Source organism: Macrosteles quadrilineatus, unplaced genomic scaffold, assembly GCF_028750875.1.
Source record: "Macrosteles quadrilineatus isolate MER2022 unplaced genomic scaffold, UCM_ALF_1.0 Scaffold_8__2_contigs__length_117827958, whole genome shotgun sequence".
NCBI lineage: Eukaryota > Metazoa > Arthropoda > Insecta > Hemiptera > Cicadellidae > Macrosteles > Macrosteles quadrilineatus.
This window is the reverse complement of record NW_026542601.1, coordinates 109,278,548-109,304,976: the sequence shown is the minus strand read 5'-3', so window position 1 is coordinate 109,304,976 and position 26,429 is coordinate 109,278,548. Positions and strand designations below refer to the sequence as shown.

Below are 26,429 nucleotides of genomic sequence, written 5' to 3'. Positions count from 1 at the left end.
CGATGAGACTTATTCCAGTGTGGTATCGGAAGTCTGATTTGTCACCTACAAGAATAGCTCCTTTGATCAGATCTTCGTCAAGTTATAAAACAACAATGTGACAAAAATATTTAATGAACGAATATTAATTTCTAAAACTAATTTGCTCACTGTTGGCCGTTCGTTAGTTAGTTGATGAAAACTTTTTTTTTTTTATATCTTCCAAATTGTTCCTCAAGTTAGCCATAAAAATAAATATGGGAAAAGTCGAGCAGTCTAAGGACCCTTAGCTAAGGGTCGTGTCCTGGAGAGCATAAACCAACCCTTACTGATTTAAATTATAGAACATTGTCAGATATGACGTAATAAGTTCTACAGCCAAAGATTGGACATACACGTTACTTATTTTGAATCAATTAATAAGTTGATTACTGTTGATAGACAGGATACTTATTCAACAAATGCATGAATTGAATATGTGCTTCAGTGCCAAAGGATGTCTTCTTTGAAAACCATAACGAGCGCCGTAGTTACCATTTCGCATTGCATCCACTTTGTTTTAACCTAACTGACCATACCAACTACACTTTAAGTTGGTTCCTACCGGATAAACTCAGTACAATTCCATACGCACGGAATCTTATATACACTTCCTTCCACTTTTATTCTTGACAATCGAACAAAGGCCTCCGAGGAAGAGAGGAGCTAAAGCAAACAATCTGAAAGGCAGCGTCAATACCCTAATGCTACCAGTAGGCACGCCATGTAATCGTAATGGCGCTTTTTCACAGCTGATTAAAGAAATATGGCGGGAATTGCAAGGTTTGGCGGGTAATCTTTGTACACGCTATCGTTCGCGTGTGGCCAGCTGATCTTATTGACGAGGCCAATAATCTGACAAGATAAGGGAGAGGCTAAAAGATAACGAAGATATATCGAAGGTGGAACACAGTGATGAGTAAAAGAAGGTGTTTATGCATATTTATCATGTAAAAGGTATAAAACAGGTGTTGTATTTCAAATGTCCGCTCGTAGATTAAACGAAAACCAATAGACAAATGTTAAAATTTAAGTATATACATTGGAGTACAAATTTTTGCTTTGGGATTAGCCCCAAATCTTCAGAGTTCCGTTAAAAAACGCTGGGAAGTAAATGGGAATCGGTCTTTATGGATAACAAAATAGCATCTGTCCTCAAATGTTTTTAATTGAATTTTACACATTCATAGTGCTAATTAAAAACAATAAAATTATACATGGGATTTGAGAACTAATTATGTAATCTATTAATGTGCTTTTGTATTTTCCTAATAATGTTTAACTAAAATAACCACAAAATACTCCCTACATATTTCAAAGTTGAACATGAGTGGAAAATGCAGTAAGATTGTGAAGTTTTGTTTCTGACTGACCAACTGTTTCTTCAGCTAGGATCAATAAACCAGAAACTGAAAAATTAACAGAATCCCAGATAATTACTTTAATTATTTTAGATTCAGTTTCACTCGTGTTTAGCAACTGTATTTTTGCGTTTTAATTAATTAATACATATTAATGACTACAAGTGCATTTTCTGCTATTTAGACTTCAGACCAACACATTAACCGTTGTATACTCACCTACTTTCTTTTGAAATGTCAAAAAACGCATTTGCTGGGAAATAAACTCATTGAAACCTGGGTTAGTCTATGTAACCCACCACTCCTGACGCAACTATCGACACGCTTTTCCCTCCTTCCGGTCAGGATATTCGAGACTACGGGCGCCCTGAGGAGCGACACAGAGTGTAGGATGTCCAGACCACCAGCTGTTCGCGACTGACAATTGAAACACTCCATCAGGAGTGATTTTGGTTGGGGGAGGACTAGTGTACTATGAGCTAAAGTTTTAAAGTCTTTCTTCGCGTAGTTTTCACATTATGCTGTAGTGCTGGCGTTAGAATTTTCGTCAGTTTGGAGACATTTTCTCGTGACTTCTTCAAACATCTTTGATGGTGACCGCCGTAGTTGGAAAAATATTGTATGACTTTTCACAGGAGTTTTCTTAAGCTCACACGTATGCGATGACAAGAGATACAGCACATACAGCTGCAACACACGCACATACAGCACATGCAACAACACATGCACATACAGCTTCATGTGTGCTGTGAACCACCGTGTTATGAGGTCATCGTATAGCTATTTGTGAGTGGCGGGATTTGAATGTAGGCTTTCATGACAGAACTCCTTTCTATCTATTGGACCTCGCTTATGCACGTGACCAAATACAAAAGTGTGTAAACAAATTCATAAAACTACTTAGGTTGGTTTACATTTTTAAATCGTATGTATGTGGAACTACTAACATATTATATTTCATACTAAAATACACTGATAACCCAAAATAGCCTTATACGTACATGAAATTTTGGAAACGACTTCTGAACTAGCAAAAAATGAGTGTTGTAATAAACGAATTTCCCAGATAGAGAATCCACTACTACCGGAAGTCTTATGGTAAGACCTGGATCCGGGAGCAGTTTACTTTTTTAGATTTGAGGTTCCAGAGGCCAAAAACATCATTCGTTCAAATTCATATGTTTAACTGTGTCTGTTAGCACGATAACTCGTAAAAATAATTCAATTTTGATTATATTCGGTGCAAATATATATATATACTACGTTAGACTAACCAACACAAGTAGACTTCCCATCCATTTGTAAATTTTTTAAGCTCGTTTTTCGTGTCTAGTTCATGTCCGGTGACACTGGTTGCTAGTGTTAACAACATTTTGTTGTATTATTTTAGAGTAAATTTCATGATTTGTGCTTTACTGTTTGGATATATAGAGGATGAGTTATTTTTATAATTATATCGTTTTTAACGGGGTTATATTGTTAAAAATTTTCCCAATTTTTATCCTCAAAACATAAGACTTGGCAATTTTTTCTGAATCAATTGTAGAGCCCAAAATAATTTAGTACATTAAAGCGTTGTTGCATGATAAATGGTTACGGATAAAAGTCCAAAAACTGTAAATTTAAAATTCCAAGTTATTTTAGTGAAGAATAAGTAAACTTTTGTAGTTTGCTCGTTTATGGATACGGATTGATAAAATTTGACAAATTAATTTATTTCATACTAAGCTATCAACATTTAACAAAAGCACACTTTCTTACCCTCCTTTTAGCAGCAAACCTACGTACTCATTAAACTTAAAGTAATTTAAATAGTTGAACACATCTGACAAATTTAAGGAAATATCCACGCGAAGATCCTATCTGAAAATTCACTTAGTCTGCAGTTTTGCTGCAGCGTGGGTATAGTTAAATATCTTTATTTTTTCAACTTTTACTAATATATAATGCTATATTCACTTTTTTCAAATATAACTCATTCGAAATCACACACATAGAAGGAGTGCTAAACGATTTCAACAAAAGCTTCAAATTCGTGACAGAATTAAGATTGTACACGCTACACGTCCTATGCATGCAATACTTGTAACATATGACTTGTCGAATAATCAGGCTGTCAACCCCACTTGTGCTACATGTTCATGGATGTAGGATTAAGTGGATACCCCGTGATTAGGAAGCACAACCGTAACGCTGTCACTGTAACGCTATGGTGCGTGACGCGTAACGCTGACGTCACTAACGCCGCATGACAACAGTCAACAGATCGTCACGCGAATCATCCTGTCTTCCTCTCTTGCGCTGATAGTGTCTTGGAGATTATTGTAAGATTGTAATTTAATGTTGAGCACGTGGCTAGGTTGGGTTAGGTTATGTTAGGTTATGTTAGATTAGGTTAGGTTATTTCAGGTTGTAGGTTAGGGTTAGGTTGGGGTTAGGTTAGGGTTGGGTTAGGGTTAGGTTAGGTTAGGTTGGGTAAGGTTACGTTAGGTTAGCTTAGCTTAGGTTAGGTTAGGCTACGTTAGATTGGCTAGGTTAGGTTAGTTTGGTGCGTGACTACGAATTTATAGCAGCGAAGTCCCGGTGCTGAGACTTAATTTTGATAGTGTAATTCATTTTTTACTTTAGTCACCCTTTTCTTTGCTCGATACAATGCACAAAGCTAATGCCCATTTGGACGGAAAACTTGGTCAATGAGGCTACTATCGATATCAATAAATTCTACATTTTTAATATGCCAATCATCCTTACATGTTTTATATATAAATTTATATTTTAGCCCGTGAGCTGTTCAACTTCTGTGAAACTAAATAACTTACGTAATTATTCCACTAGATAAGCTCAACTTCAGTTAAAATCGCAACACAATTTATTTAAAAACATTCAATTTTTTTTCTAGTATATTATTTGCGATTCGTAAGCTACATTTTGGGAAGTATATATGTATTGTGTTAAAACTGTTTCAAGTCACCATTGGATGACACAGTTCATAGTACCTAACGATTGATATGTACATATTTAACAGGAATAAAATAAACCAGGACAATTATAATTAACAGCAACAGGACTTAGAATATGGACTCCACATGATGATCGGTGAGCAGTATGAATCTAAAATAATCTGCGAATACCAAAACACTGAACACAGAGACAAAATTTGACCAATTTAAGATAATTCTTCCTTTGTCCTATGTTCAAAAGATTCATAAATGTGTTTATAACGTCAATTATGAAGAAAGTATGTAAGACAAGTACATCAACCAGTAAGGACCATGTGCCTGTTCTACCAACAATCATCATTGTTTATTGTTTACGGTCAAACAATTAGCCAATTAGGACTTTAACGAGCACCTTGTTAGTAGATAACTAACTGTTTGTGATCGCTCGGGAAGTGGGATAAAACTTTCATCGCGGGGAAGTAATTAATCTGGTACAATTAAACAACCTGAAGCACTTATTGATCAAACAAAAGTAAGAAGAATTTCCGAGTTGATAAACAGGCTATCTACTTTTGAAAGAAGGATTTTACTCAAAGTGTTTTACAATCAATGATTAAAGAAACGTCCTTGCTCAAACCGAGGTGCAACCCTCGTTTTTGAGATTCTAAATAGGTTTCTAAGTTTTCTTTCTTGTACTTTCAATGTATATGTTTTGCCATTGCTAGCTTCTCGCCTTATTAAAAACGCCAAGTATAAATGGAGATGAGTGTAGGATGAGTGGCGCGATCTTGTAGTCTGGCTTATGAGAGATATTTGTTTAAGTCGGTTGTGTTCAACTAAGGCCCACATGTTCCTTAGACACAGCTGTTAATTATACAGCTAATGGCAACTAAGAGACCTACAGTTTATATTGGAATCCGAACCACATTTTTATCAGAAAAGTACTGCGGATAGTCCACAAACTGCAACTAGTGCGGAAATTACTTACAAGGGAGTCCACACCAGGGAGTATCGCATCCACAGATCATACCTATAAATATCCACTTCAGTGTATACAATTCAATGCTGGATAGTTATATAATTTTAGGAGTAAACCAATTTCTGTTTAACTCCTAATTATGATGTTGGTGTGACCTTTCTTCCAATCTGCATCCTCCTAGACATTTACATATTGCAATGATTTTTCATGTAAACAAATTTTAATTCTGTTTACATACTAGCTAGAACCAATTTAAAACTATGAATGTTCTTTTAAGAAAACTATATGCCAACCAAGGGTGCAAACTGTTTAACATTGCACTACTTGTTGTTTGTTTAGGACAAATTCCAATTAAATCTCGTCTAGTTCCTCGTGATAGGTGACAGTTATGAAAACTTGGATTTGCAGATAAACTGATGAGTTCTAACTTATCTCGTAATCGTTTAAACGCAAGTGAGTAGTAGTTGCAGCAGTGTTTGGTGCAGCAGAAGGTTGGTTTTAACAATTTACAACACGGAATAAATAGTGCACATTTACTAAATTGTTTGTATTCAATTGTTTTCCATAGATTCGTTTCAGCTTTGCCAGTATTTTTGAGTGATTAATGCCTAAATATATTACTTCCTATATTCTTAATCGTTTTTAGCAAAGGAAATCAGTCATAATACTAAAATTTTAATTTCCCTTGTCCTCAGATGATAATGAACATTTCGAATAATCTTTGTTTATTAAGCGTAGTCAATGGATCTTATAGTACACCATTTAATTAATTATTAACCAATTATCAATAATTGAGATGGGGACGCCACCTAGGTGCGTATTTAAACCCGAATATGAGTGAAGAATGAGTGTAGAATGGAGTGAGATGATCTGTGTAGCTTTCTGACTAAGATCAGCTGTTTCATTAGCAAGGATTATTTATTTAAAGCCAAATGAGCTACAATTCTTCATCTCTGCTCTGTGGTTACAACAGCTATAACTATACTAAGTAAATTTTCGTCTGTAGCACTTGTGAATGATGGTGTTCAAACTTTTGTAAGAAAACGTTTTTCCCGGTTCAAGTTATAGCATTGACTGTTATAGACAATATTCCAATTAGAGGCTATTAATCATAGTTCACACTGAAAAATTGCATACTTCGTACAGAGTGTCATCCTTAAAGGGAGCATGTTTAATATATGGTTTTATGCAACTCGATTCGCCTTGAAAATAAATATTGACATTGTGCGGTAATCTATATATTTAATACGCGACATGAAACTTTGTGAACAATAAGGCTTTTTTGTTTTAAGATTCAACCCCACATTTTGTATACCAAAATGTTCGTCTAGGTGTGTAGATGTGCAAACTGGCTTTAGATTTTCAAAATATATCTTTTTAAGGGCGTGGGCTGCCCTCAAAGTTCCTTCCATAAGGATAACATTGTGATTGATTTGAATGTTATTGTATTTTAAAACAGATGTCAATACAGTAGTAAAAAAATCCCAGCTGTTTTGTTTAGTTTTGAAAAATTCTCAGCAGCATTCACTTGGCGAGATGGCATTAAAATGTCAGAAATGTGGTGCGCTACATTTTAAAGAAGAACAAAGAGGACGAGGCGAAGGATTTTCATCCTGCTGCCATAAAGAAAAGTGAATCTACCACCATACCGAGAAATCTATTATATCCAGAGCCTACTTAATAGAGCAAATCAATTGAGCAGAAACTACAAAGAGAACATTAGATCGTACAACTCTGCGCTCGCAAATGGTCAGCACTCGAGCTAAAATTGAAGAACATAACGGTGGAGGGCCTTTCATGTATAAGGTGCACGACACAATTTATCACTCAATTGGCACCTTTCAACCGTCAGAAGGGGAGCATCCCACATGTGCCCAAATTTATATCTACGGTCGTCGAAACCGCTGTTCAAGAAAGAATGCTAAACAAAGCTATAATGTCTCTTGCAGCACTGAACTCATGGACATTTTGACTCAACATTTGGTTGATATTAATCCATACGCGCAAGTTTTCAGCACGATGAGCTTCGTCCTGCAAAATACTCCTACTGAACAGCAAAATGAACTTAGAATGCATATAGCCAACGATCGAGCTCAAAACGCCGATACAACGACGCAACTTCTAAAGACGTTGCTATAATATCCTAATTTATTATTCGTGCGAATTCGCACGGGTTCAACTAGTTTTTTTAAATCTCTGATTCGTTTACCTTAAATAAAATATGTTCTTTGTTTTCTCAACAATGATGAATTTAAAACCCAATAGTATACCACATAGTAAAACAAGTTTCTCCACAATTACTATTTACAAATAAGAAAAAAAACTATTGTTATAAACATTACAGTAAACCATGTTTAAACTGGCTATACCCATGCAATAGTTTTTATGTAAGTAAATGCGATTAAGAAAGGTGTTCAGAACCTTGGGACAGTCGGATCAATTCTGGCCTGATTCTTAACAGGGGGGAAGTAAAGGAGGGGGGGGGGGAGGAGTGGAGATCTTTGGAGCGATAAACACGCGAGTGACCAATGGTCATCCCTCCACAGGTGCTGAGGTATACAGGGTGTCCAGGAAATGTCGACACTGTATGACTAATGTTAGGGAGATGTGACATTTACTATATGCCTACAAAGTAATTGCTCTACAAGTTATCGTTTTCCGAAGCCAAATTAATCGAGTAGGCGTTGAAACTATATATTCTGAAGTGCAGCTGTTTTTCAATGTAACCGTTGTTTAGAGAAGTCCCAGTCCAATGTATCAGATTTTCAAAGTACTGTAGTTGTTGTCTAGAGAAGTCGTTGTCCAAAGTATCAGATGTTCAAAGTAGTTGTTGTCCAGAGAAGTCCCTGTGCAAAGTATCAGATTTTCAAAGTAGTTGTTGTCCACAGAAGTCCCTGTGCAAAGTATCAGATGTTAAAAGTAGTTCTCCAGAGAAGTCCTCCAAAGTATCAGATGTTCAAAGTAGTTGTTGTCCAGAGAAGTCCTCCAAAGTATCAGATTTTCAAAGTAGTTGTTGTCTAGATAAGTCGTTGTCCAAAGTATCAGATGTTCAAAGTAGTTGTTGTCCAGATAAGTATTTGGCCAAAGCATCAGATGCCCAAGGTAGTTGTCATCCAGAGAAGTCCCTCTCCAAAGTATCAGATGTTCAAAGTAGTTGTTGTCCAGAGAAGTCCCTCTCCAAAGTATCAGATGTTCGAAGTAGTCTTTGTCCAAAGTAGTCCATAATTACCTTATAATTACCTGTGTTCTTGGTGGTAGTTAACCGTTAAGTTAACTAGACATTAAACTAACTATATTTAAGTATACATGCAAATATCTGTGTATATACATTGGTTGGTCTCTTTATATAACAATCATACTTGGCTCATTGTACCTTTGCGTCAGTCTACTCGTACCATCTCTCCGTATCGCGGATGCCAAGGGTGCGCTACTTCGAGGCGTTGTCTGTTGGTGTTTGGTTGACGGCTTAATTTTGTCTAGTTTGAGGAATATATTCCCCTGCACATGGTTTATTTCTCTTAAAATTCTTGCGTAGTCTCCTTTTAAATGTACATTATTAACAAAAAATTATTTTGTTCGTAATATAAGTATACTAACCTAACTTCATGGTATTTACATTAACCTGGCTCGAATATTATTTTATGTGGCAGATCTGTTTAAGTGAATCTAGGTATCCCTTCGTTAGTTCTGAGCTAAAATCCTTGATTTAACATTAATCGTGCCGTGAATTTCTCAACTGATGCTCTGATTATCTCACCCTTTAGCTCGCTACATCGATTGGTCAACACGAGAAGCAAACTGGCTTTAACAAACATTTACTTCTTGCCTTGCAACGCTTCAAGGCTGGGGACTGCTGAGAATGACGAAGAAGAAGTATCAAACTAATGAGAGAATTCCCCACGATGAAAGATATACGATGATTTAATTTTTAATGTGATTTGACAAAATAAATTATTTGAACGGCTTAGGTTTAATAACATATTCGATAAAGCTACTCAACATTAACAAAACAGTCGTGTCAATTGGAATATGTTTCACCACTGAACCCTAACCTTGCTTCGAATTCGGTTCCCGAGGTCCCGGGTTCAAACACCGCCAATCATCAATGGATTTTAAGTGATAATGCCGCGACCCCCTCTTGGACTAGCCTAAATTAATTTTTAAAACAATTCCGGGCAAGAACCGTGAGGAATAAAAATCAACCAGTTCCAACAATCAACTTTTCTTCTTACTATAAAATAATCGTAGGGTTTAAAGTGTTAAACTCGTATAGTAACCAAATTTCATAATGGATGGATCCAGATTTTTTGAGATTCAAGCGTGATTTTAAACCAAACAGCTATTTCGTAAGAGGTTTTGCATGGTGACAAAATACGAAAATTTTTTTCTACATTCACCTAACAAAGTGGGCTTCCTTGGACTAATTATAGTACAGAAAATTGCTAATTGTTGCGTTTACTTACTTTTGCTGCATGCAATCTTTTGTCGCACTCTTTTTTTTTGCCACCAGTATTCCAACCAAACAACACAAAACACCTTTTATTATGCTCTTAATCCGTGTGTGCTTGGAAATAGGTTAGCAACACTTAAAGATACTACGCCTACGATCAGCTGGTGCAGTTGTTTCCCATTTAGTCCAACGCTTGGATTTAACCATTGACCACAAAAGAGCCATTGGCTGGCTACAAAAGAAGACCATCTATATGGATCAGCTGTCGCTAATTTTTTACTAAAAAGAGTGTAGTTGTGTGAGCCAGTCACAGATTGCGCTAGTGTCTAAAACTCTATTTTGTACCTTATTTTTTGTTACTGACATAGTTGCTGGGTCACAACAGTTGCTATAGCTCATAATAAGTCATTCCATCAGTTTGACTTGGTAAAAGCCACCGATTTCTGCTGATTAGCAGAAATCAGTAATTTAGATCAGCGCAATCTGTAGGTGGACATCAACTAAGAAAAAATGTTTATTAAAAACATGGCTACATTTTTAACATGGGGATGGAATGTCTAGTTGTTGTATTAATAGTTAAAGATTTAATCTAATTTAAAACGTGTTGTATACTGTTTGAAATACTAATTATTTCTATGCTTTATAGTAACTGTAGGAAACATATAATGTGGAACACGAGTGCAAAGTGCCTTTGCTGCACTCGAGAAACTTTCCAAACTTGCTTGCGTAATCATTTATCTCGTGTACAGCAAAATGCCCCTTAGCACACTAGTTACACAATATTCAGTTAACGTTTAAGCTTCATCTTAGATAAATTAAGATTTAGATAGATTCCAATCAGATAAATTTGTTTGTTGTCAGGTAAACGTTTTATGAGGATATTATATTCATAAAAAAGCAATCTTACTGAATCTATTATCCATAAGAATAAGATGGTAGAAAATATTTATGTACTCCTCGTAGTAGCTAATCTCATTTTAAAATATCAAGTTATTTTTGTTTGCAATGTTGTAAGTGTAAATGAACTTTCTTTGGATAGAGATATCAAATAAACGACTGAAACTCCTTAACAGGGTATGCGAAGAGAGGATTTTGCGATATTTCATCTTTTACACCAGGAGAAATCTAAAACTGTGGAGAAAGATAAGTACAGAGATGACTTGCAGCAATAACATATGGGGAAATGGAAGTGGGACATGGAGAAAACACTAACTATGCTAGCAAAGCTGGTTAGTGAAAGTAAATAGCGAAACGAAAGAAGGATTCCTTCCCTTACTTTAACATAGAAGATAATATTTGTCTATAAAAACGTAGATGCGTGCAGATCAAGCAAAGATAAAAGATCGGGGCGATGAGATTATTCAATGAAGAGTGGGAGGGAGGGGGGGGGATAATGCAAATAAGCTGTATGATTCATAGTCTCACCTTTAAACATTTTGTGTCAAATATTTTTTTTTAATATCTAATATATAAAATTCTCGTGTCACAGCGTTTGTCTGCAAACTCCTCCGGAACGACTTCACCGATCGTTATGAAATTTGGTGTGTAAATTCTGTAGGTATGCGAATCGGACGTAAACTATTTCCCGTTTCGAAATTCTTAAAAGGGCTCCGCCCCAGTGGCTCTGGAGTTTCCCATGTTAACCTTATGAGAAATGGAATTAATGAATCTTAACAGCTGTTTCAATTAAACAAGTTGGTTCTGTTCTATGATGTTCAATAGCATTAAAGTTACAAGGATTACCAACAGGGTGCAGCACTATTATTTCTTTTACATTTATGACAACAGCTAATTTGCAACCAAAAGGTGAGTGAGCGTAGCGAACGAACTTCAACCTGGAGGCGAGTGAGCGTAGCGAACGAGCTAACCTGAAGGCAAGTGAGCGCAGCGAACGAGCTCCAACCTAAAGGTGAGTGAGCGTAGCGAACGAGCTCCAACCCAAAGGTGAGTGAGCGTAGCGAACGAACTTCAACCAGGACGTGATTGAGCGATGCGAACGAGATCATCTTGAAAATTAAACGTAACGGTACTTTCTTTCCATCGGTCTGTCTTAGGGGAAACCTATAACTTAGGCGATACGAAGTTCGCCGGGTCAGCTAGTATTATTTATAATAATGTATTATCTTTTAAAATATTAAAGGCAGATCAGCTCGTATTTTCAATAGATATTTTACAGCATGTAAAATAATTTACATGCATTTCTTTACTAAAACAAACTTGATTTGATTTAAAAATATGCTTTATAAATATAAATTTGTGTATGTAAGAATTTTGAAAAACACGAAAAAATCCAAACGAACTAAGTCAAACATGTTACCCTATACAAATTACCAAATACTATTTTTTTTTTTTTTTTGATTCTCATATTTTTATTTCACAATTCTCATGAAAAATCCCCATTCCCTAGTGTATCTAAGTATGCTAAGTACAATAAATATTATATACAAATCGTTATTAGTACACTTTTGTGTTGTAGGGAACCAGAGAATTCAAACGTTGTTCAAACGTATGTTGGTCAATTTTCTTCAGCTTTAAGATATAGCCGAAATTGTTTAAAATCGTAGTCATCTTAGTGTAGCAATAACTGTTGCCACAGAAAACATGCATACTATGTAAATTTCCTTTCCTGATTAGATTTTCACTGAAATCTTTCCTTTAAAATGTCATATTTATTCCATATTCAAACTAAATTAAGTTAAACGAGTTGGCCTACTTAGGTTTGCACAACCTACTTAGGCGTCGTCCAGGGAAGGCGATGAAATGTGTTTTGTATAAAATAAAGAAACATTTCAAATTGTATATAAATTTATCAATAAACAAGCATACTACAACAGTTTACTAACTCTCCATTAAAAAACCCCTGGTGATTTTAAATTTACAGTTTTTTACTCCGTAACCATTAAAGCCATAACAACGCACTATAATAAATTATTTATTTTTTAAGTTACACAAACTGGTTTAGAAAGAAATTGAAAAATTTTTGTTTTGAGGATAAACAAAATGAAAATACCTAGTTTTACCCCGTAAACCCCTCATAAATCCCCGTCACCGTAGTCCGATCATGCTGGTTCACGAACACCTTTGATTAAATGAAGGTCGTATTCGAAACGACCTTAAGGTATTAAGGTACCTATAGTTGTAGGTACCTTTGTACCTAATTTCATCAAAATCGGATAATTGGAGTAATGGAAGCAACTAATAGTTGAAAAATAACTAAATTCCTATAATCTATATAATTAATACGCTACATGAAACTTTGTCGGTTGAACTCTTCCGCCATTTCTTAACTGATTTTATCCATTGAAGTCTCATTGGAAAGAGCGTGTCGCGTAGATTTGCAAACTGACCTTACATTTTTTTTAAAGTGCCATGGGCTCTACCTCAGTGGCTGTTAAAGTTCCCATGTTATCCTTATGAAGAACATAATTGTTTACATTTTGATCAGCTGTAAAATTTAATTGTTGTTATTATTATTTTTCAATTCAATGAAACGCATTGGGTACATTTACTGATTTTGTTGAAATTAAATATTTACTATTTTAATTTACATTCGTACAAATTACAATGTAAAAAAATCGAGAAAGCCTGGACAATTTGATATATTTTACCAAATAAGAAAAATGAATTGACATAGTACTGTATTTCTTGAGAAATCATTTAAAGAACCGATTTGTTAATCATGGAAACATAGCAAAGTCAAATAACGCCACCAAGTAGAAGAAATAGAGATTAAAAACAATTTACTATCGTTATCAACCTTTATAATGAAGAACACCTACAGCTACAATATGAAGATTCCCACAAATAATGAATAAGGATGTTAGCCGAAGTGCTACTATTTTGTAGAAACATGGACTTAACTTTATGATGATTGGCAAAGGAACCCCCTAAGTCTGAATTAAACTGGTACGGCAAGGACATTAATCATTAAATATATGTTTTTATAAAAGTCAAAAGAATGTGACTACGTCCAAGAAACCTAAAACTTTCATTGAAGGATTCGCATTATTCACATTGAAGATAAACCAAAATCCATCTGAACGACATTAGGCCTAACAATTCTGCATTTTTCAGGTAAATTTAATCTACGATATAACAGTAACTAGCCAAATGAATGCCAATTGATGCAAATAAAATTGCGACAGAGAGGTTATGCAGAAAATCAGGTAGTTCTTAGTCATGTAAACAAAATATTATCGCTTTAAAAAATTGCCTGAAATTTGTAAACGTACTGGCGACAATGGGTACTTATGTCAATGGGTAACCATGCAGACTACATTATCATTGACGAAGATCAACATGGACAACTTATACGGCCATAAGTGGGAAACATTTAAAAAACCAGATCAGCTTTTGAAAAATGATAAACTATTTATAAGAAATGTTGATTATATGGAACTGTTAGGTACGTATCTATGAGTTGAGTCTTTTAAACTCATCAGAAATTATGATGACTTTTATTTGTTTTTAAATAACTACTTTACTTCTTTGCAATTGCTCGATTTCGAGCAACGTGTACACTAGTTATTATTATTCTAAGTACACGAGATTTAGAAATATTCGATTAAATTTTTGAAATTCAATACTAAACAAAGCGAAAAACTGAAAGAAATGCCTTGGCTTGGTTGTCAAAGTTTGCAAAATATTGTTGTTATTGTATTCAGCATGCATTTAACTCGGTTTACGCCATAGAACAAAATTTATAACCTACTATTCCCCTCTCCCTTCCGTTCCCCTCTTTCTAAGAAATTCTTTTAATTTGCATTGATAAAATTAGTTCATACTCTAAAAAAACAAAAAAAACTGTGCTACAACTCATTGTATCCAATCCATTGGTCAAAACCCAAACACAGGTAGACAACAAAGCAAAGCATACACCGATGGTATGGTAATGCCCCAGGAGCATTATGCGGATGGTCAATACACTGGTCATTACAAGTGTAGTATCGTGCTCCGTGCCGCGCGGTCTGGTCTACTAACTACCACTACTTACTACACAGTCTGGTATTGTCTACTACTTATACTATCTACACCTGCACCACTTTTATAGTTTACTTCAGGAAATGTCATACAAATACAACCTTAGGTTAAGGGGGTACGGCCATGACCATAGCTTGCTACTTGCTACTAATTACTGCACTACTTACTACACAGTCTGGTATTGTCTACTACTTATACTAACTGCACCCGCACCACTTTTATAGTTTACCTCAGGAAAATGTCATACAAATACAGCCCTAGGTTAAGGGGTTTTATCATAGAGTAACCTTAGTCTATGGTTTTATGTAGTCATGTAGTCATGGTCATGACCATAGCTTGCTACTTACTTGCTACTAATTACTGTACTATTTACTACCTAGCATGGTGTTGTCGACAGTTTATACTTACTGCACTTGCACCTATTGCAATTGACCTGGATACCAATCTTTAAGTAGATTGTGTTAAGGGTAAAGTAGTCAGGATCATGAAAATATATTTATACTATCTACTACACTACTTACTACATCAAGGAATTTTGTAATACTTATTCTATTACACCTGCACCTGTTACATATAGTGTGCCTGAATATAAATACAGCTTTAGGTTAAATTAAATATTATAAGTAGTCAGGATAGTGACTAAGGCTTGCTACTTAATTTCCTATTATTTCCTGTACTACTTACTATCTAACCTGGAACTGTCTACTACATATATTACTTTACCTACGCCTGCGTCTTTTGTAGTTTACCTGTATACAAATCTAACCGTTGGATACATTCTGTCAGGATTATTTAACCATAGCTTCCTACTCTCCAGTGGTACTTACTATCCAGCCCGTTACCGAATACCTTTTATGCTTACTGAATTTGTACCTCTTATTATGGTCTTCCTAAAAATCTGCATTTTATTGTCTTGGGTTGATTGAGGTCCCATACGTAGTTAGGATCGTGGCTATAACCTACTACTTACTACCTTTAATTTGGTATTTTATGTTTCTTATACTTCCTGCGCATGCACCTCTTGTAGTTTATCTCAGTAACATTTACACACAAACTTAGGACATGCCTTAAAATTATCTTTATCTAATCCCTAAGGATTGCTAAATTCATACGAAGTATAATAGTTGTTAAGTGGCATATGAGGTGAATGCGCATAACTTAAGGAGCAATTTTATAGCTTCTCAATAAAATTATGTAAAAGTTTGAGCAGGTATTGGCTACAAAGCTAGGCAACAGACAAATTATCTGAGGGAAAATATTAGATTTAAAAAATAAAATTATTTAATACATTTTTACCATTATGCACCACATTTTACTGTCCTTCTTATTCCCACCAGACAATTCATGATGCTGGTCGTTAGGAGGTGCATATACGTGTATGTGAGTGTGCGTGCGCATATTCACATCATGCTTTCTGATTCGCCACCGCAGAAAGCGAGATGAGACGTTCCGACCCACTTATCATCACTTTCGCCGTGTGTGTGTGTGATCCTGAGATGAACTCTCCCCTCTTTTCATATTACCTTACAATCAAACTGTAATACATACGAGTGTATAATAAAACGTAGGCATGGTTTGGTTTATGTATTTTGTTTGTCCTCCATGCAAAACCAAGCCATCCAACCAAAGTGGAGTTCCTGGAACTGTAGGAAATCGTATTCCATATGCCTGGGAAGGTTCCTGTGTCGACGTCTACCTAGGGTTCTGTCCATGGGTTTTAAGAACTTCGTTATATTAGTAAACTCATTGCAAATTCTTTTACTGACTGGTGTCCATGGAAACGAGCAGAAAATGAAAATAATTAAATTTGCTCTCTTTAAATGTTCAAATTTGTGTAATCTTATACTACCTCAATCTTAATTCAAACTTATTATCTTTCAGAATACCTAACTGGTTATATTATCAACAACACTTTTTGTAGAATTAAAAGTGCAATTAATTAATCTGGTGGTTCAATTTATATGCTGTAAAAAAGGCATTTAATATGTGTTTGCATCACAAAAAAGCACTGATTAAACTTCTAGTATACAGAAATAACCATGTATGATTGTCTGCACTTTTTTAACTACTGATTGCCACTTATTGTTATTTAATTGCCACTAGTTGTTGTCATGTAATCACATCTTATTCAGTGCTGTATGATTGTTGTTTATGCATGAACGCAGCCAAACCATTATTCCTGTCACAAACATTGCATTAGAAGGATACGTTGTAAAGTTTATTCTAATCGTTTTCATTATATATTTCAACGGAGCAGTTATTTTCACTCGTATAGCAATAAACAAATTCATCGAATTTAGTCAACGTCAGAATGTGCCGGTGTAAAATGCTCTTTTGTTCTTCAGTAACTTTTTAATCATGCCATACTTGAAACGCAACTTACTGTAAAATACTGTAAAACATTACATATTTGATGTCCACTTCAATAGGTGTGTTGCTAGTTACTAGTCTAGTGGTTAGCGTCTTGGACTTCGGTGCGGGAGGGTCAGGTTCGATTCCCGGCACATCCACAACAAATATGGGTTTGGATATATGGGTCTCTTTCCCTAAAATCGTTTAAATACCTCATCTAAAAATTCCCCTGGCGTACACAAACAAATTGTTAATCTTTTATTGTATGAAAAACTATAAGAGAAAACATAAGTTTAACAATAGGACATTCTACATAAGACCTATCTATCTATATTTGAGTAAAATGCTCAGCAGCAGGTCCACAAGGAGGGGTAACTATTCTAATGTCCAAAGTCAAAGTAAGAAATAAATAATTTGAGGACAAAGAAAGAGAAAGTAAACAGTGTTGAGGAAAGCGCCTTCGATGTCGAAACGCAATTTAGATACTGTAGTCATTTTGTCTGCAGTTTTTGCACGGCGCCTGCAAAACATTTATTTTTAAAAATCATAAAATTTTTACTAACACATTTAAAAACTGTGCACTATTGTTTAAGAACTAAACTTTCAGTTTTCCACAAATAATTATTTTACAAATACGTAAATCAATTTACATTGCCTGAACAAAATTTTTGTAGTTGGTATTAGATTTATTTGTATTTTACTTATATTATTTTTAGTTGAGTGATAATTTTTTTGTCAGTAAAAAAATGCCTTTTCCCACAGTTACCTAACAATGTACATGTTCTCTCACTGATTTGAGAAAGCAAAGTGGCCAATTCGCTCATCAGTGAGACAATGTTAACATTGTCTCACTCGAATTACTTTGTCTCACTCTAGATTTGCAACGTGAAGACATGTTTCTTTACCAATTTATTTGTTTTATGGTAACTGTAGGAAAAATATAATGTGCAACTCGAGTGCAAAGTGCAATTGCCTCACTCGAGAGAAATCCTTACCCACGAGCCGTAGGCGAAAAATTCGTAGGCTCACTTTGCGCACTAGTTGCACAAATACCTATTGTGTGTACGATGCTATGAAATAACCTGTATAGGTGAGTGTTAAGCTAGACCGTACAAAACACAGTTTTTGGGTTGAAGGCATTCCTAATTTTAACCTTTAATACGGACGCTAGGATCTATAACCGTTGATTCTACATTTTCCACAAGAATCACACAGAAAATCTGAAGCTTTCTTCGGTTTAGAAATTGTTTTGGCCATCAAAATAGGAGTGTTAGCAACTTTAAATGTTATATCACGCTAAAATTAACAACATTGAATAAGGTCTTCTAGGGACGAATTAAATTAACTTAAATTAATTTTTTTTCTCCATCACTCATATTATTACACATTTCCTGTATTGTGAAAATACCCCTGACGTAGCAAACCCCTGAGGATTTATTGAATATTTCTTAAACTTGTCTGATTTATTCCCTATTCAAATAGCATTAGGATCAACGAGTTCATAGGTTTGCTGCTACAAGGTGTATTTTAGTGAAAGTTTCATAGATATGTATAAAATAAACTATTTTTTCCCCTAATTTGATCAACATATAACAAAAACAACCGGGCAAAGCATAGGAATTTGTAATTTAGGCTAAAGGTTTTTTTTTAATTCCCTAACCATTGATCGCATAACAACATTTCAACAAACTAAATTACCGTATTTGTATTTTAGCCCTACAAAATGGTTTAGAAAGAATCTGCAAATTTTTATGTTTAGGGCGTAACTCGCTTCCCCTCATACTCCCCCATAAATACCCGTTTTCGTGGTTTGACAAGAAATATTTAGTCAAAATAGCCACACTCAAACGTAGCCATTAGCCAACATTAAAAAGGCATCAAAACACTATTAAAAGCCAACTCTAATACTTGTAATGCTAGCCTGTATTGAAGGGGTCTATTTGATATTTTAATCACATAACCGTTGTTCTGACAGTTATAAATTTATAAGGTTTTATTGTACAATCTCACTTTGCTCAGACGATGTGTTTAGTGGGTAAAAGGGGTCTTAAACCCGTTGGAGTCTCACACTACAGGCTGTATCCACATGTGTGCGTAAACATATTTTCCAACTTCTCGCTGGAAAAACTTTTGTCTTATGAAGTAAGACTTTAAAGAAGATACACAAGTATTCAAAATTACATATTGTTAATCAAATACACGTAACAAATACCTATACCTTTAAAAATAGCTCTATTGTGTCAGAGACAAACCAAAGTTCCCAACCCCAAAACCGAAACCTGTCCTCAATACTTCAGTCGTAATTTTGCATCTGGTTTATTTTAAGCTTAGGACCTTAAGGGTCTGTTTGGGGGGGGGGTTGCCAGACCGTTATGACGTAGCTCCCAAGGGGGGGGGGGTTAACGGGGTCAGCCGCCTCAAGGCCGATCTTATCAGTGACCTGTTTGCCCCCCTTTCATCCCTGTACTTCCCCCCCTAAACTTACTTTGTCAACCCACACATTAGTAGGTTTTTGTAGCCTAAGATTTGTAGACATATTGGTTGTAGTCTCATTTTTATCAGGGAATCTCTAGTTAAAAACATTAAAACCTTAGGTGACGAATGCATTTTCACATGGACGTGATTAAAAATAATTGATGAATTATTAGATGGAAAGGACTTTTTTGAAAAACTTTTATGGTTGACAATATATTCCAGTAATATTGTCCTTCACTTTTTATGATTTTATGCCAACGTAATATACACCCAAACTCGTTTTTTAGAATTATAATTTAATTTTCAGCTATTGTGAATGTAGCTGAATATCATTTTATAATTTAGGCAAGAGATATTCCTCTTAGTTTTTTTTTTTTCAAATAAAACAAACCAACAGTTTCACGGGCTAAAAAAAGTGTTTTGATTGTAAACAATGTCAATGTCAGATAGGTATTTATTGTTCAACAGCTGTACGGTATTTCGTTAAGATCATCAGCTGTTAATATACTTACATAGTTACATTCTTGATTTTATTGTAACAATTTATTGTCAGTTGATTGTTGTTCTATAAATTGCGTACTTAGGAACAAACTTGAATTCTGGTGTAATTTGGCAATTATTTCCTCCAATTTGTATAACCTCATAGCGAAAAACAAACCAAAAATCCCTCATTTTTGCACTACAAACACGTATTTCCACCTCAATCGGATTATCCAAACTAAACAGATCGCAACACAGAATTGCTTTAATGATGAAAATCTTTAAAACCCAATCACACATCTCTAATCACTTCCACTAATTTCCTTGTTAGACACGACGCTTGATTGGTCGTTGCTGTGTTAACAGCTGATTGTGTGACAACAATGGACACTTTCTTTGCGAATGATAAAACGATGATTGGGTGACGCGGCTGTTTCCGAGCATTGTTGCCAACGGCGCGGCGCAGTAGGCGTGTAGTCTTAATGCGCACATTTCCTGTGACTTAGGTCGGGACTGACTATTGCTTAATGTCAATCAACCACCGGATATTGTATTGTAGGTATTGTAGTCATTGTAGAAGAATAGACACAAAACGTGGGAGTCAAGGAAACGTAGGGCTGTGCGAAAGAGATGATTGATGCAAATTAGCTAGTAAAAAGGAGATTAGGTACTGTTTTGAGTTTATGCAAGTAGTTATAAAGAGAAGACTATTGATGGAAGTTAGCCGTTGGGAAGAAGATTGATGTAAAGTAGTTATTTAAGGTGAATTAAGAAAAATAGCTAACTATGAGGAGATAATTTTTGCAAAGTATCTATTAAAAGGAAGAAGATTGATGCAAATCAGCTATTAAAGAGGAGAATATTGATGCAAATCAGCTATTAAAGAGGAGAATATTTATACAAATCAGCTAAATAAGTGGAGATAATTGATACAAAATATCTATTTTGGAGGAGTGACACAATCAGTTATATTAACCAAAAGTTATTCATGGAGTTGGTGTATCAGTTATTAAAGAAGGGAATATTGATATAAATGATCTATTTAAGAGGAGAATATTGATCTACATCAGCTATTAAAGAGGAGATTGTTGATGCAAAGTAGCTATTGAAGAGGATATAAATAAATGTATATAAAAAGTTTTATTAAAAATAAAATGATTGGCTGAAAGCAATGATCGAGGATAATTGGTGCAAGATAGCTGCTAAAAAGATATTATTAGTTATATCTAACATTTATACCTATGTATGCTAATAATGAGACTAACTAATAAAATTATGAAACTGTAATTGAATGTGAAATTAATTTTGTTTCAAACTCGTACCACAGTAGATGATTAAAATTTTTATCTCAGCAGTGTTCAGTTGGTTGCTGCTCAGATTTCTGGTGTGTTATTTACTAAGCAGTGTAAGATAAGAAAAAATAATTGTTTTTTAACTACTGAGTTAGAGTAGTATTTTAATTCAAGATTTTCTTGAAATAAATCAAAACTGTTTACTCCATATTCTCATGTTTTATTTTTTTATTTTGAAATAAAAAAAATAACGTTGCAAACATTCTCAAGGTTAAAGTTACTTTAAAACAAACCTGTTTAATCAGAACACAGAATTATCAAAAAAACTACATGTTTAACTCTACTGTAATCCAAAAACTAAAACCTTCTGTGTTACTAAAATTGTAGTGTCTTTTAGGACCAAATCGAAATCGTGCAAATATGAAGATGAACAGCATAAACCTCCAATCACTATGATTTTTTTTGTGTTAAATATTTAGCATGGAAAATATAATGCAATTTATTTTAAAGGTATTTAAAATTCAGCTATACCTATTAGTACGGTAATTGACAATTTAGTTTTGTTCAGATTTTGAAACTATGTTGATGTTAGCACACATGTCTAACATCCATTGGGTAGCATTTCCTACCCAAATCAAAACCATAATTGAATTTTTAAAATCTATTGTTAGAGTTATATCGTGTATGCAAATTACATAAGTTTCACTTATAGTATTTGAATGTTGTCTGAGGTAATTCAGACGATAAGCGTTTCTAAATAAAATTGAAATACAATTAAAACGTAAAATATTTTAGGTATTACAATTTTAACTCAGACATATTCAAAATAATCTATCTAATCAACTTTCCCCTAATTAAAAAAAAACACAAATAGTCCGAAATAGCCTTGGGTCAATACCGTAAGGCGTAATGCAATGCGGGTGATTATAAGATCGCCTGACCGAAGTGGAAAATGTCGTGTCGTGTAAGAAAGCATGCATGACCGTGGAATACAAGTGGAAAATCATTACACCACAAAAACTAATGAAAACCTCGCGGCAGTGTGCGAGGGGCAGTTGTGTCGGGCGGACTGTCCACTGCAGTACCATGATCTACATACTGTACAGGTATTGAGGTGCTACTTTATGCTGATCTTATCTCCCCCCCCCCCACACTTCCTACGCCACACTTTCTTTACCCCTTCATGTATGTATGTGTGTACTGCGGGATAAAACTTGTCTTTCTTTAAATTCAGTGTAATGATTTGTTATTTTTTGGGGGTGATGTTTTTTTGTATTGAAAGTTAGGTCAGATTTTTTTTATCATTCTGGAGCTTAGGATAAACTCAATGAATGGCAGAGGGTTAGGATGTTACACATAAAAAAAGGCCGTAAAAAGTATAACATTTTATAAACCCTATTTTAGTCTTGTCTGTATAGTTATTGTGTTATTATTTCAATAAACGTTACAGAAACAGGTTAACATTAGTACTTATGGTTAACAAAAACACTTTTAACATTGATTTCACATTTAACAAATGTTATCTTCCTAGAGGGTTAAACTCATCAAAAATTTAAAATACATGCGTTATAATTTTTAGCAAGATTGCAGACTAACAGTTTTTCCTTTTTTCTAGACATTCAAAAGCATAAATCACTTAAATGTATAATTTTAACTCTTATTATGACTCTAGATTTTAGTTGTTCAAATTACATTCGTTATTTTTTTTTAACCCTTGTTAAATAACCATCTGTGGAATTACTTTGGAACCATATCAGATGATTCATGTGAGCGTAAATGTTACAAAATCTTTACAGCATAGTACATTTTGCTTTGGTTGACACTGTCCATTAGCTGATCTAAAAGGATCTATATACGATATAGATTGAAAGTTTTACACACTAAAGTTTAAGTAAGATCTGCTCCTCAAATTTATCTACCTCAAAAGAGTGTATCTTATACACCTACAGAGAGGCTCCAGTTTAAAAGTTCAAATTGTTCTCTCAAAAATTGTCTAGTGCTTTGATTTTATTGAAATAGAATGAAATTCAAAGACTAAATTCCACCAATCATATTACCAATATAGTTTATCTAACTTTTTACTAAGAAAAGAGATAACTTCTCCTCATAAGGGTTAGCTAAATAATTTTCAGTATTAAGTTCTACTACAAGGGCAGTGTGATAACAAAAAATTAAAACTTTACAACAAACTAACATATAAGCAATTATAAATTTTAATAAAAATATACGTGTGAATACTGACGCCATTTTAAAATGCATTAGGTAATACCACCTCCCCATTTAATCAATACAAAGAACTTATGCATTTATTCATACACAATTACAATGTTCGGAGTAAAGACTTGATCAATGCAAGAGAACATGCAACACTTAAAAACTCGGCTACACAACTTGATTATTTGTTTTAACCCCAAAGTGTTACTAACGCCAGTGAAATATTAAAATATTCTTTATGTTTTTGTAATCTTTAGTTATAAACATCCACATTATAAAGGTACTTAAAAACAACGTGTAAAATTTCTACTAAGATTATTTCCTTGCATCATAAAGGTTGGGGTTTATAACATATTTTTTATCAAAAAAAGAAAAAGAAATTTGATTTATTTAGCCTCACAATTAATTGTCTAGTGATTCAAATTCCGCTAAGGACAATGTAAATCTTCTATGGGATGATTGCAATGAACCAATAGACTTCGAAGCTTAAATCTACAGTCCACAGTAAACAGTAGGCATGCCCCAAGAAAAAATATGTCTCTGAGTTTACACAAGGCCATTAGGCAGGTAGGTCACGGGGCAGGTTACCTGCCTCTAGTGTTTTTCAAGTTAATAAGGCAGGTGACCTGCCTGCCATCTTCATGAAAACACGACTTTAGAGTATAGGACAACTATGTCTCTAGATATAGATATCCCTCCACCAAAAGCAGTAAGATCTTATTTGCCATTCATATATATAGACAACATCAAGTTTAGGCATAACCTAAACTTGTCTGGTTAGTCAAATGGTTAAAATTTGTTTCAAATCTGGAAGCTCATAGTTTGATTAAAAGCGGTGATATTATTCTAATTACCATTTGTTAGGATATCGAAACGAAAGAGTTTTGTTAAAATAAAAAACTAACAAAATATTGATGTTAAATAGTATCAAGAACGTAACAAAATTTCTAATAGCAGTTAAATAAATGAGGAGACAATGCCATCCAGCATAGTCGCATGGTTGAAAAGCAATCTTAAAAGTTATTGGTGGCTCGGCTTCAATCTGTGTATTCCAGCGGTCAAGCTTTTGTACTCTATGCGTTTAACACAGACCTGTATTTACCTCCGATTCTAACTTTGGGCACTTTTAGGTGCCTTCTATTTTACGTAACCTATTAGCTCCATAGGTATTCATGCTATTATGGTCAGATGAGATAATTTTCATACTTTGCGAATTACATACTTGTATGGTTCAGGACAACTTATTTTTTATGTACTCTGTGTGTTCTAGGACTCCGGACATGTCTCCTCTCAACAACACTGTCCATCCCCTGGACCCCTCGCTCCCGCTGCAACCCCCCAAGAAGACTGGATGCTGTGGTCGGCTGTGTGACAAGCTGTGTTGCCGAACACCTGATAAGGTAAATCGATCTGGTAAAATACTGAAAAATGTTCCACTTGAGCAAGCTTGTCACTTGTCATAACGAGCAGTTTTAAAGTTCCTTTGGTTAAGCTACTATCATGGATTTGTTTAACCTTAAGATAGTCTGTTTAAAACCATTTAGAGAGTCTTAAAACTGAAGTTCCGATTTTTTTCAAATTTTAAATTAAATGTTACAGCCTACCGAAGGTATAATCAGAAGCTGATTTTACACCATGATTATTACCATCTTCTATTTGGTGAATACAGCATTCCATTCCACTCATAGTGTTTTGATTCTTGAGGTAACCAGTTTGTCCAACCTGACAAATATAAATTCAACTGTAAAGATTATCAGTTTCTATACAATATTCTAAACATACAGGGTGATTGATATAAGTGTGCCAGCTGTTTTATTAGAAAGTTATAAGAGATATAAAAAAATGTTAAATTGTAACTGCCTTGGATTTAAAAAAAAAAAATGTTGGTCAAGTTAAAAATAATAATCTATACGTTGGTTGGACTGTATATCTATTGTCTTGCATATGTTTACAGTTTAGTGTATACATATCAAAAGTTTTGCTAGACGTATTTGTTACTTGTGTATAAAAGCGCCAACGTAAAGTGGTGATAGTTATTTCCATCTTATAAACCATCTAAAATAGAGTGAAGAAAAAAATATATAAAACTGAATCTCTGCATCCTCTTTAGGTTTGTTGCTGCATAAAAACTCCAAACTGCTGCAGCGGGCTGGGCCGTGGACTGGGAGCTCTCTGCAGCAAACTAAACTGCTGCAAGAAGATGAATTGCAGCAGTTGCTGCGGAAAGACTGACACTAAAACCAAAAATAAACCCAAGCCTGCTCGGCAAAGGTAAATTCATTTTAAGTGTGTTGGCTTTTCTCAAAACACATTTTTAAGGCACAGTATATGATTCTTTTCAAACATTTACCAATAAAGTGAACGTATCCTTCTCACTGAGACGTGATTCCTGCATTCTTTTTACATCCAGTACTTTATATTAGCCCACATATTAATCTGTTACATCCCAGATTTCCAACTAAAATAGTTATTGTTATTAAGGAATCATAGTTGATTGATAAAAATAGCGAAGTATGTTACAACCATTAAAGTACAAACACTAGTATCAAACAATTTGATGATTCTTGGTTCATAAGTAAGACATTTGAACAAAATTGAAAATTCTTTTTTATGTTAAACTTTATTGGAGCTGCAGGAAAAGCAAGCTGTGTAGAGCTGTGTAGCTGTGTGAGGAGCTGTGTGGATTTGGGCACAGCATTGTACCTGTTCCATTTGATAACCATTGGTAAACATTTTTTCCAACTGTAGCAAATTACTACCTTAGCAATTATAACAGATACAACTGCAAAAGCTATTATGTATTTCAAATGATACAATCAAAGACTAACCAACACAAGTAGACTTCTCATCCCATTGTAAATTTTGAAGCTCGGTTTCCTGTCTAGTTTA

At 34.6% G+C, this 26,429-nt stretch overlaps 1 protein-coding gene across 1 annotated transcript in view; it reads left to right on the top strand.

Annotated features, from left to right (window-relative positions):
• The window catches only part of LOC129000654 (protein stum-like), a 41,406-nt gene that overhangs the window by 10,704 nt on the left and 4,273 nt on the right, over nt 1-26,429 (top strand). The window contains exons 3-4 of the mRNA XM_054427614.1: nt 24,811-24,940; nt 25,651-25,811. Coding sequence (XP_054283589.1) covers nt 24,811-24,940; nt 25,651-25,811 — 291 coding nt within the window. The remainder of the gene's footprint in view (nt 1-24,810; nt 24,941-25,650; nt 25,812-26,429) is intronic.